This window comes from Carcharodon carcharias, chromosome 15 (genome assembly GCF_017639515.1).
Source record: "Carcharodon carcharias isolate sCarCar2 chromosome 15, sCarCar2.pri, whole genome shotgun sequence".
Lineage (NCBI taxonomy): Eukaryota > Metazoa > Chordata > Chondrichthyes > Lamniformes > Lamnidae > Carcharodon > Carcharodon carcharias.
The window spans coordinates 81,015,243-81,028,911 of NC_054481.1; the positions used below are offsets into that span (position 1 = coordinate 81,015,243).

A 13,669-nucleotide genomic window follows, 5' to 3' on the forward strand; every position below is an offset into this window, starting at 1 on the left:
CAAGCTTGTTCAGCCACTCAGTGATAATATGGATGATCTGAGACCTAATTCCATATACCTGCCATTGGCCTACATCCCTCAATACCTTCTAGTTAACAAAAATCTATCAATTTCAGATTGAAAATTAACAATTAACCTAGCATCAGTTACTGTTTATGGAAGAGAGTGCCAATCTTCTCCCATCCTTTGTGTATCAAAATGTTACCTAATTTTATTAAGCACTCTGACACTTTTTTAGACTATATGCCCTATTCCTATGCTTCCCAACCGGTGGAAATAGTTTCTATCTACCCCATCTGTTCCCCTCAATATCTTGAAATCACCCCTCAACCATCTAAATTCCAGTGATTACAACCCTAGTTTCTATAACCTTTCCTCATAAATTAACCCTTGGAGTCCAGGTATTATTCTGGTAAATGAGCTGCAGTCCCTCCCAGTTCAATATATCCTAAACTGTGGTTCCCAGAACTGCTCCCAGTACTCTAGTTGTGGTCTCCAGAGATTTTATTGATGTACTCCCTTGTATTCTATTCCTCTAGATATGAAGACCACCATTCTGTTAGCCTTTTTATTTTCAATCTTTGTGTATATGTGCACATGAGACCAAGTGTGTGACATTGCGTTAATTCGGGGTAAGTGTGTGAGAATAAATAACCTTTTTTTATTTAAAACTCTCAAAGCTTACTGCTGAATTATTTAATTGGAATGCATGCTCCATAGGTAAGAAAAGACACACCTCTTTCCATACGATACATACTGATTATGGGCAGTAAGAGAGCACATATATTCTGTCTGTGACAGCATAATTTTGTTATTTCCATCACCTGATAGTCCAGTGTCCTTCTGTTGCTCCGGTAGATGGTTATCAACTTCTATCCTTTACATTACATTACCACTGTGCCCTGTACTGTCTAGCACTAATACTTGGAAAGGGTGTGCCAGGGAACCCTCATCCAATCTTTTGCTGTATAGTGTGGCCAGTTCCTCCTTGAGTGCAAAGATCCTCAGCTCCAGAAAATCAATTTTCTGACAACTGGTGCTCTTGAAAAGGATAGATTCTTGGGTGATTTTGTGCAAGGATTAAAAGCAAAGCCCATTGTTGAAGATGTGATTACTACACTTGGATAATTGGGAGTGAAACCAAGCAAGGCTGTTCTGTAGAGCTAGACAACTGAGGATAGAAGACGAAGGAAAATATGTGTAAGTTATAAAGAATTTGCCTTATCATTGCAATAAAAATAGATCACACTGATCATATATTTTTACAAAAGCTGTGTGAGATGTTGAATCTAAAATGTATATTGAGTTGCTGCTTCTGTTGCAGGTGAATCGGGTCTATGTAATTTTTGATCAACCCATTGCTGTATCAATGATTAAACTCTGGAATTATTCAAAAACCCCTCAAAGAGGAGTAAAAGAATTTGGGGTACGTTATTTTTTTAAGTGACTAGGCGTAATTAAACTGGTTAATTGTATGCTCCTTAGCCTCATCAAACTTGTTTTTATTGCATGCACACTCATCATGAGCATAAAACTCAGGGATCCCAATTGCAGCCGGCCACTTTCACAGCAACTATTTGCTAAGAAAAGATCTTAAGTGCTTTATTGTTGATGCTACAATTGGAAAACCTAGGTCAAGAATTTTGGTCTGCATTCATAATTTTTAAAGTAGCAAAAAAAAATTTTGAATGATCAGACTCAGGAATCAATTAATGAACACCTTTCACAATTGTCACCTACAAATTTAATCCATATACATGTAAGCTAAGATGATATTTTTTAGCCTATGTCAGCACTGTTGACTGTGATCAGTCAGTACAAGAAGTGCAATTAATTCAGTGTTTGGTTTTGTCTATATGATTACTCCATATTTAACAGTATTTTTCTGTCATTTCGCAGCTACTTGTTGATGATTTATTAGTCTACAATGGAATCCTAGATATTGTGAGTCAAGTGGCCCGTGGTATCCTTCCAACTTGTGAGCCTGTTATCCCATATCATACTATCCTTTTCACCAATGATGAGAAGATTGCACACAGAGAGAGAAATACTGTTATAAGGTATATTGAATCAAATATGTTATTTACTGTTCCTAAATTATGTTTCTCAGTCTGCTATTTGTGGAACCAAGTGAGAGTAGTCCCTCTTAGCTGGACATTGAAGGAGAGGTGTTAGTAGAAAATTGTGTGGTTGTCATGTCAATGGCTGTAGAGATGATAAGGGGGGATTATGCACCATGGTCATAGTCATTGAGGATGTCATTTGTATCTTTGGTTTTCATGCTATGACAGGGAAAGTACTTGATTGGTGAGGTTCATATTGGAAATTTGGGAATAGATTTTGGAGGCAACAACACATTCAAGGACTTTGGACAGAAAAGGGAGATTGGGGATAAAGATGGAAGTTTGCAGCAACAGAAGGGTCAAAGGTGAGTTTTTGAGAAGTGGGTAATGGACAGCTGTTTTATAAGATATGGGATAGTAGCTAATGAGAGGGAACCATTTGCAAAATCAGCCAGCATATGGGAAGGAAAGTTGTGATCAGCTTTGTGAGAATAGAGTCTTGAGGATGGGCCTTGGAAATGCTGTGCTATCATACATTGAGGATTGATTGGTACTAGAGAAAAAAGTGAATAATTCTTTGTAAGAACTCTGATAGCGTACATTGGCCATTGCTGAGGAGTCAGTTTTATAATAGCTGCCATTAAATCAACTCTGTTAGGTGGGAACCATTTTCATGGGTTTTTGTGAACTATTCTTGGTTGTCAGTGCAAGCTTCTTAAAATTCGTCTTTTCTTCTCTGATCCTTAGCCACAAACCAGAAAAAAATATAAAGTATTCAATAAACCGATTACTGTATGCCACAGTATTTCAGTGCTATTAGTGTCCTGCACCATAGCTAGTTTGCTCTCTAATCAGCAAATGAAAATGAATGTTTTGGACATCCCATGTTTTTTTTAATATTCGTTCATAAGACATGGACATCATTGGCAAGGTCAACATTTGTTGCCCATCTCTAATTGCCCTTGAACTGTGTGGCTTACCCAACCATTTCAGAGGGAAGTTAAGGGTCAACCACATTGCTGTGGGCCTGGTGTTACGTGTACGCCAGATCAGATAATGGCAGATTTCCTTCCCCAAATGACAATAGTGAACCAGATGGGTTTTTACAACAATCATAGTTTCATGGTCACCATTGCTGAGACGAGCTTTGAATTCCATTTTTTTTAATTAATTGAATATATTTTTATGAAATTAAGTTAAATTGCACCAGCTGCCATGATGGGATTTGAACCTATATCCCCAAGGCATTAGCCTGAGCCTCTGGAGTACATTACTACCATACCACCATCTCCACTTCACTTTTCTTTACTTCACTTTTCAATTACTTAACATTTCTTTTGTTTTCCATTCATTAAAATTCAGTGTTCTAGTTTGAATTGATATAAAGTGATCTTTCCATGAAGTGCTTGTTGCCTTCATATAAAACTTGCTTTACAGTTGATGATGTCAAAATACTATCAGTTCCCAAAAGAATTTGTCTTAACTAGGAACAAAGAATGTACTCAGCTTAAATATACGTGTTTGAATCTGTATTTGAGTCTGTCAATTTATTATATGCAGGCCAGGATTTAATGTGGTGAGGGGGCTTGGAAAACCAGTGGGAGGGACACATTGCCTTTCTCGGGGAAGCCTGATGCAATTTAGTTCCAACCAGGTACTTACCTTGGCAGCATCAGGCTTCCTGTCCGATTGTGGTATAGTAATAACGTACTCCAGAGGCTCAGGCTAATGCCTTGGGGATATAGATTCAAATCCCATCATGGCAGCTGGTGCAATTTAACTTAATTTCATAAGCCCCCAGCATGGCAGAAATCCCACCTCCAGGACCTGTTGGCCAATCAGAGTCCGATAGCTCTGCAGTACTGTCAGCACCTCCAGGTGTAGTGACTACTGCCAGTATTCCAGTGGGGCCTTCAGGAGGGATTGGCGATGGATCCCTAGACATAGGTGAATGTCAGGATGATGCTGCCCCTACTCCCCCCGCCCCCCCCCCCCCCCCCAGTAGCCCGCTGGCACGCTGGCAAGCCCAAAAGGGTTTGTTGGGTGGCTTCCCTGCATGACAAGTACCCCACCTGCCTCAGGTTGAATACCAGCGAGATGAGGCCCATAAGGGTCTAAATTGGCCTCAAGGCAGGAACGCTGCCCATAAGCCTTCCCAGCCCAGCCTTAATCAGAAGGATGCAGTGGGATCTCCAGCCCACACCTTGCTGCCCATTCACACATTTCCCATCCCCTTCCCCCACCTTCAAACTCACCCAGTTGGTGTGGGGGGTGGGGGGGGGGGGGTGCTGCGGGGTGTGTGTAGGGGGTGGTTGGTTGCGACATTAATTTCAACCCACCCCCCACCTCTGAACTCACCTTGAGTGGGGGGCTGGCATTATTATTTTACTTTATTCGTAGATTATATTAATTCAAGCGACCAAGTTGAGAGTCTGATAAGGCAGCTCAGCACCTGGAAAAAATGCAAGAACTGTGGCAGAGCTTTTAGCATATCTAGTTATTAGCATTAGAGTCCTGCGTGGCCAGTGAGGCATAAAGCAAATTTCGAAGCCTTGGAAATAGTATACAGGATTACTAAAGTCTGCAGACGGCACATTAACAGAAAGTTGGAAAAAATCTGATTCATCAGCCTTCAAAACAAGGGAATTAAAAGTAACCATTTAGCTATGTGTAAGATTCTAAAGTTTATATATAATCAAATGTATTTAAAAAGTTTAATCCAGAGCATTACTGATAAATCAAACCACAACAGTATGACAGGGAAACACAGGACCAAATTAAAAAAGGCAAGTTTCCATTCTGATGTCAAGAAGCATCATTACTATCTAAAATGTTATTTTGGGCTTAGTGGAGGCAAAATGTCTGGAATTATTGAAGGGACACTTAGATACTTTAATGGTGGGAACAAATATTTCAATGGAGGAGATATTTGGGCAAGACATTTCTCGTCTTCATATATTTTTATGATTTGATGTTTGTCCATTTGCCATTGCTTAACACGATTAAACTATTATCTCTAGATTTTGTCCTGTTTTTATCCTACTGTGCGAAACCTCAAAAGACATCTGCACTCCACTACTATTCCATTCTGTGGTTGATGAAATCTCCTAGAATATTACAGCACAGAAGGTCATTCAGCCCATTGTGTCTGTGCTGGCTCCAATTAGTCCAACTTCTGTTCTTTCACCATAGTCCTGCAAATGTTTTCCTTTTCAATTATTTATCAAATTCACTTCAGAATCGGTTTCTATCACCCTTTCAGGCAGTGCATTTCACATCATAAAAACTCAAGGCAAAAGTAGAAATTTGCATAATATTCACCAGCAGCATTCTAACAGTGGCTTGAGTCTTTCTAGTAATACATTGCATCTGAGTCACTTATGGCAGTTCTTTTATCCAGAGCATCCATTATTTCCTGGTAATGTAAATTTCCTAGAAGTATACTGCTGCTGCTTGTAGCTACTCCTACCAGGAGATCTGCTGTCTTGGTATGTCACGCTCGTCTGCCTTGTGCCACCCTCACACATCCACTGTAGCTCGTTTGCAAACATTCTATGATGTCCGTCATCCAACTGTGACTAGGTTGACCCTCCACTTTGCCCTCTGGGAGCAGTCTCAGGAAAAGTATACTCTCCCTGTTAAAAATACTTTTGTATTTTATTTATGTAGGCAGGGGATTTTTATAGAGATAAAAACAAAAAAACTGCGGATGCTGGAAATCCAAAAAAAAAACAAAAACAGAATTACCTGGAAAAACTCAGCAGGTCTGGCAGCATCGGCGGAGAAGAAAAGAGTTGACGTTTCGAGTCCTCATGACCCTTCAGTTCTGTCGAAGGGTCATGAGGACTCGAAACGTCAACTCTTTTCTTCTCCGCCGATGCTGCCAGACCTGCTGAGATTTTCCAGGGGATTTTTATACTTCACTTTATACAATCCATAATGAGGAAGGGAAATAAAATGAGTTTCCACAATTATCACTGGAATTTTGTCAAGAGATTGACTGAGACTCTGTACCTGTAAGGTGATGTTAGCAACAATATAAATTTAGAATTTTGAGAAGAGAACAAGAAAAAGCAGCATACCCGATGAAACCAATGAATAAGTTCTCTAATGTTTTACTTTCAATTATTTTGTGCAGCGACCAAGTGGAAGATCAAGATGTGAAAATGACCAATGAAAACCAAATTATTCAACGATCCAAGAAGAAACAAACAGCTGACCCAGGTTCAATTTTCATCTTTTTCTCTGTTTCAGCTAGGTAAAGGGTTGAGGCCTATTAGAAAGAATGTAATAAAGGGTGATATGAATCAAGAAATTGATTTTTGATCACCCTGAATTCGGGTTGAAGAGATTGTAGGTTGTGACTAGAGCAGAGAAGGCCAAAGGTTACGGACAACATAGGAACCAATAACATAGGGAAAAATGAATCAAAGCCCTGTGGAGTTTGGGTCAAGGCTGAAAAATTAGGCCTCAGTCTAATCCTAGAATTACCTGCTGTGCCTCATGCTGGGCAATTTGGGTAAAGACAGAGAGGATCTATCAATTTGTAGTTTGATAGTGCAGGAGGAAGCATTTCGGATTCTGGTGACATTGGGACCATTTCTGAGGGAGAGGGAACTGTGGAGGACTTCACCTGAACTGGTAGGTTACCAATGAACAGAAGGAATAAATAAGGCAGTAGAATGGATTTATGCTGGCATTACTTGGAGAGGGGAAAGTAAAACAGGCTGCAGCTTAAGAATTAAGAAAAAGGAAGGAAAGGTATTAACTTGAGTTACACTTGTATGAAAGCAAGGAGTATACTGAATAGGACAAGTGAGCTAGAAGCACTGGTACATATGGAGGAAATAGATATAGGAGCAATGGAACCCTGGTTGATTTCAAATGGTGATTGGAAAGCTGATATAAAGGAATTTGTGTGTTCTGGGAAGATAAGGCAGGAAGTGGGGTAGCGTTATTTGCTAGAGACTAGGTGCAATGAAATTGAGTATAGGAAGTGGTACTAAATCACTTCAGACAGGAACATCAGGAACAGGAGTAAGATGTTCAACCCCTCAAACGTGTTCCATTCTTCAATTTGACAGGTCTGCAAAGAGGGAAAATAAATACTTGCATTTATTTCATAATAGCTTTGATCAGGTTACACCCATTCCCCCACCACAGCTGTTCCCTGCTGAGCCTGTGACTGACCTACTTGTTCTAGTTTTTCAGCTTCAGGCACAGAGACACCAACTTGCAAATGTTCTGTGGGAGATGCAATTTCTAGGTAAAATTAAGCCTCACTCGCAATCTCATGATAGGACTCTGAGATCTCAGGGTTTTTTCACAGGCATTGACATCCTTCTCCTCTCCGGATAGATCATGGAAATGGAGTTCCAGATTGTTGGTGTTTGGATACAGGTTGCAAGTAAAAAGCGGGCCAAGTCTCTGTTGTACGCAGTGTGTTTAGTGTTGGCACCCATTGTTACCAGCAGCAAGATGAGTGGGGTGGCTGCACACCCAAGAGCTGGCTGGTGACTGTCTCTCTCGGCAAGTGCTAATCAAGGCATCGTCGACCCAGGGAACACATTAAAGCTGTTATCTCATTAACACGTTGTTAAATCAGAATGAAGCCAAAACAGTTCAGCTTTGAGAGTTAGTAGGAAGTGCTGGTCAAGCATATGATGGCAAGAGATACAGATTGAGGAAGCAATTAGACTTTGTTAGTGGGGTATAGTTGGGTGGACAGCTGAATGGGGTGAAGGGGTAGCTGGTTAGGAAATGTGGAGTTCTACTCTGACTTGCCTTTTCTAACAAAACAGGAATATAGGAGAAAAGTTTGAACTTAGACAACCTTTTGCACACTTGGTGTGAACAATGGTACCGTGTTATTGGTTACGTGGTCATAAATAAAGCCAATATTGAATAACAAGCCACGTAGTTTTCATGTCCGATGAGTGGATGGGAGCAACAAAGGAAATTTTGTGGAAACATATATTACAGACCCCTCATTGGGAATTGATGTGAATTATCCAAGGAGAGAAATGAATCTTCTAGCATTGGCGCCTAGTTTGGTCATTTTCATTACGCTATTCTTTTCTGGGTTGTGTTTTATTTGGACTTAAGTGGTATTTAGAAATGTAGTAAGATACAGGATCACAAAAAAAATTACCTGGCTCAGTCCAGTTTTGTTTTGTAAATTTAAGATGTTTTATTGTGGTATTTTACTGTTAATTTCTTGATTTTTATGCTTGTGAACTGAAGATAATAATTGAGAACCAAAGGTTTATAGCACTGCCAGAGAGATTTGTATTTGTAGAATCAGGTTATAGCATGGAAACATATAATTTGGACTGCCATGTTGTTAGATTTTTTTTTAAAGTTGGCCCTCCAATGTGCTGTTCAAAAGATGAGTTAAATATAGAAAGTCTCTGTTGTGGAGAATAATCCCCTCAAGTGACATTAGAAAACTATAATTGAGCTGTACTTCTACTTGCATCATTTTTGTGTTGTATGTTATAATTATCACTAACTTTGCTGTGTTAAAACATCTGTAACAATCTTGGTTCATGATTAGCCTCCATTATTGTGTATGTTGTAAGTCTATTGCCAGAAAAGTTCTGTGGGTTTCATCATTGTTTTTGCACTCCACAACAGGACTAAAAGGAACAGAGTACAGATAAGATTTACTACTGTGGTTCCCGGGATAAGGGACTGTAGTTGTGTGTATAGACTGAAGAACCTGGACTTGTCCTCCTTAGCATAGAGAAGACTAAGAGGAAATTTGAAAGAGCTGCATAAAATCATGAAGGGTTTAGCCAGCGCATTTAGAGAAACTGTCTCCAGTGGCTCATTGTTAACCAGAGAGGCACAGATTTAATGTGGACTGTACTCACCTGGATCCATTCTTATCTATCGAAACATAGCCAGAGAGTCACTTGCAATGGTTTCTCTTCCCACTTCCACACCATTACTTCTGGTGTCCCCAAGGATTTATCCTTGGCCTTTTATATACTATCTGTATGTTGCCTCTCCCGGACATGGTCTGAAATAACAATGTCAATTTCCACATGTATGTTGATGACTCCCAGCTCTACTTTACCCCTCACTTCTTTCAATTCATCCACAATCTCTAAATTGTCAGATTGCTTGTCCAAGACCTAATACTGGATGAGCAGAAATTTTCTCCATTTAAATATTGGGAAGATCAAAGCCATTTACTTCAGCCCCCACCGTAAACCCTATTCCCTAGCCACCAACTGCATCCCCCTCCTTGGCAACTATCTGAGGCTGAGTCAGTCTGGTCACATCCATGGTGTCATATTTGACCCTGATATGAACTTCTGATCACATATCCACACCTCTGTAACATTGTCCAGTCCCATTGCTGTTTCAGTCATCAGCTACTGAAACTCTCATTCATACCTTTGCTACCTCTAAACTTGACTATTACAATGCACTCCTGGCTGGCCTCCCAAATTCTACCCTCTCTAAAGGTGAGGTTATTCCAGAACTCTGCTGCCTATATCCGAAGTTCCATTCACCTATCTCACTGACCTAATTGGCTCCTGGTCAAAAAATACCTCGATTTTAAAATTCTCAATCTTGCTTTCAAATCCCATCCCTTCATGATATTACCCCTCCCTATCTCTGTAATCTCCTCCAGGTCCACTACCCTCCAAGATATCTGATCTCCTCTAACCTCAATTATAATCACTCTAGAATCGGTGGCTTAAGCAGCCAAGTCCCTAAGCTCTGGAATTCCCTCCCTAAACTTCACCTGTCTGACTCACTTTCCTCCTTTAAGACACTCCATAAAATCTACCTCTTTGACCCATCTTTTGGCCATCTGCCTTCATATTCATATGGGGAGGCAGTGACATTGTAGTATTGTCACTGGACTAGTATTCCAAGGTAATGCCCTGGGGACAGAGTTCAAATCCCACCCACCATCCAGATGGTGAAATTTGAATTCAATAAGAATCTGGAATTAAATCTGGTGATCAGCATGAAACCATTGCCAATTGTCATAAAAACCCATTTGGTTCACTATTGCCCTTTAGGGAAGGAAATTTGCCATCCTTACCTGGTCTGGCCTACATGTGACTCCATACCCACAGCAATGTGGTTGACTTTTAAATGCCCTCGGAACAAGGGCAATCAGGGATGGGCACAAAGTGCTGGCCTAGCCAGTGACGCCCAGATCCTATGAACGAATTTTTGAAAAAATTTCTTGGGTGTAAAATTTTGTTTTAGAATGCTTCTGTGAAGCATGCCAGGATAGCTTATTACATTAAAGGTGCTATATAAATACAGGTTAATGTTTGTTACTTTGGACTAGATTTGCCTCCAGAATCCCAATCTGATATCAAGCAAGATAGTCAACGTTTCTTTCGCTCTCCCAACCCTACTGGCCTTGCTTTAGCATGTTAATGATGCCAGAGGCAGTGCTAAGACCCTGATGTATTTCCCACCTGTATTCTTGGTTGGACGAGTGGCAAGTAACAGTCACACCACACCAGACCTTCTCCAGCAAGAGAAAATCCAACCATTTCCCCTTGACAGTCAATGGCATTTTATCGCTCTGTAACTGCACTGAGGTGCCACCATGAAGGGGACCAACCTTGTGTCAGCCTCCATTCCACTGCAGCGCTTGCCAACTGAAAGAGCCCCTATCACAAATGAGGCTTTTAGTGAAATTGTCAGTTCAATTGTTGTTGGAGCCTCTGAGTCTTCTTGTGTTGCTGTGACTGTCCCATGGTGACAAGACTAGGATTGTACACAAACTCTGTAAAATGCCGGCCTTGGCAGCAGGAATTCTGCTAGGAGCATGCCCTGGACACTAGATGACCCCAGAAAGAGTGGAACGCTACTAAACCAGAACACTGCTGTTAGGAGAGCCTTGGTCTTTAGGTTGTGTTTCCAAATTTAGCAAAATTTGTGGTTATCTAGTGACTTAAAAAAAAATCTTCTGTCCAGACAAGATTAATAGGAAATAGAGACTTCCAAGTCAAGTGACAACAATTCATATTAAATTCTAAGTCCCTTGTAGGCTGTTGCAATGCCCACACAGCAGGATAAAAGGATCACTACACTACTGAGAGTTTGTCAAAACAAACACATGCCAGGGACCTTTTAAACTCCGAGAGTGGTTGGGGTTTAAAAATTGATTTTCAGAGTAAAAGTGCAGCCCAGATCCAACGAGCTCGCTAAATGGTTGTCAGGGAGGCTGTAACATTGCAAATGTTCACGAAGGGTGCATTGTAACAAGTGAAATCTTGTAGTCCACGTCCGCTCTTTCCTTTTTTACTAAACAGACCTCCAACTACTTATCTACTCATTGCACGTCCACCCAATTGGTCCCAGCATGCATTGACATTCATCATGAAGCAACTGAAAGAGATCTAATAATGGGCAAGATTTGGAAGTGACCTAAATCTATAAATCTTACATAGTTTTATGAAGAAAAGGGAAACTTAACATTTTGGCAAACATCTCTGTACATTAATTCCCTTGGTGAATTAAGATCCCCTGAACTTATGCTTCTAATCACTTCTACATGTTGCATCCAGTGTGACATTAGTAGAGGTAGAGGCAGGCTGCTGAGATCCTTGTCAATTGCTGAGATAAATTTGACCCATGCACTCTAGAATTTGGAGCCCCTGAGGATCCCATCAAAGACTGTTACACTTGCATTTGTGCAGAGGAAGACTCGGCCATCGGGAGCAGGGTGGGTATTGACTGAGGGGGTCAATGGGTGAGAAGTTTGAGCGCTTTGAGTAGCATTTCCATTTCAGTGGTACTCTTCAGCATCAACCCTCTCCTGGGCCAATGTTACGTCACTCCTACCATTGTGTTGCAGAACAAATTGAGCTCCACACAACTGGGAGAAGATTGAGGCTTTTGAGAGGGTAGAAAGCAGATTAATAGGGTGTATTCAAAATACAAAGATGGACTTGAACAAATTGGAGCCTTTTCTCATTAGAGCAATGCAGTTTACTGCCAATGTGACAAAAGTGTTTAAGATTATGAATTTATGGCACAGTGTAGATAGATGTTTCAAGTAGTTGTGGGGTCTAGAACAAGATGAAATATAAGATTTATAATAGACAGCATAAGGAGCTGTTTTAATAAAGAGATTCTCCTTCGTAAGCTGTGCCTACAAAGAGGTTTAACCTTTGGTTTCTTATTTTTAGCTCTGCGTCCAAAGACATGCATGACTGACAGGGGTTCAACTAGGAGAAGAAGATTCTGATGAAGATCTCAGGGCATTGTCTTGGAGTTATTGCTTGTGATTTGCATTGTGCTCTCCATGTTAATGTTTGAAACAGTTGTAATTTCTGTAGGAAAAGTTGACAGGAATTCTTCTTCAATCACACTTAAAAGCTATTTACCCTACATTGCTTTAATTTATTTGATTCTTTTCCCCTTTGATTTGTTTTTTGGCTGCTTTATCAGCTGCAGGGGTGAATGAGAGTGCTGGGTCACCTACAGTTAGCACTCAGCACCTTCAAGCCAGGTACAGAATGAAACTTCAGTTACTGTATGCCATAAGAACTGTCTTTACATCATCGGCCAAAATAATAATAGCTCTCCAAACCCCTTTTGGTGTGCCTATCTTACTGAAAATTTGTGCCTAATTGCACATTGTTGCCATTCAGTTGTGTCCACACAAAATTAGATTAACAGTGTAACAAAATGATTAACGATCCCATCTCAGGCTTTTAAATTTCCATTGTACTTTGACTAAAATCAGTATTTCCAAAGTTAGGTGCATCTTTATCTAGCTGTGTCAAGTAAATAGCCCTTAAGTTTGAGAAAATCCTTGATATTTATGCTTAAATAGATATTCAATCACTTTGCAATATGGTGTACCCAAGCTTAATTGAGAGAATTCTTATTCAGAACTCTTTTTTAAAAATGCCTTGGTTTATTTATTATGCATGTTCTGTTCTCAGGAGATCTGGAACTTGTTAGAAACAATATTTTTTTTTGATGAACTGTTCCTGTCATTAGAATATTACTTGTGTTGATTAAAGCACATTATTACTAATTGCTTCATTATCATTCAAGCAATATTATTTGATTATATATTCAATGTGTAATTGACATTTAAAACCTGATGAGCACTAAGTGACCTTTGAGCAACTGCTTAAACAGAGAAATGTTCAACTGAATGATTTGTTTATTAAATAATCTATTGATAGTTTCACCCTTTCAGCAATTCAGTGGATAATAAAAATGCAAAGTACAGCTGTGTATATTCATCAGCTATGTTGAGTCAAAATGGCTTCTTCTCACATTGAGAATTCTTATTCTAATTAATGCCTCACTTTGAAACACAAGCATTGTGAAATACGAACACAAGCATATGTGTGATTGATACGTTGTTCGTAGCATTTGAAGAAATTTATAATGTACTGATGTCTTGTACTTAGGCATATGTCAGACTTCATTATTTTATTATTTCTAACATTTTTCATGTAATAATTGTACATATGTGTATGTAGTGTGTAAAGAAAAGGTATACTTATTTTAAAAAATCCAGTTTTATTATCTGATGAGCAATTTGTAAGTAGCTTTGCAGTTACAGTATAAATAAAAATCAACTTCTGAGCAACAGTAAA

The 13,669-nt window shown here is 39.7% G+C and overlaps 1 protein-coding gene across 9 annotated transcripts in view; it reads left to right on the forward strand.

Moving 5' to 3' along the window:
- The window catches only part of LOC121288216 (katanin-interacting protein), a 145,751-nt gene extending 132,082 nt beyond the window's left edge, over positions 1-13,669 (forward strand). For 8 of the 9 annotated variants that reach the window (XM_041206663.1, XM_041206668.1, XM_041206664.1 and 5 more), the window contains 4 exons: positions 1,325-1,426; positions 1,900-2,060; positions 6,202-6,287; positions 12,239-13,669. In XM_041206663.1, coding sequence (XP_041062597.1) covers positions 1,325-1,426; positions 1,900-2,060; positions 6,202-6,287; positions 12,239-12,297 — 408 coding nt within the window. In that variant the 3' untranslated portion in view covers positions 12,298-13,669. Of the gene's footprint in view, positions 1-972; positions 1,144-1,324; positions 1,427-1,899; positions 2,061-6,201; positions 6,288-12,238 lie in introns of those variants that run through there. The other variant, XM_041206671.1, reaches the window with a different exon arrangement.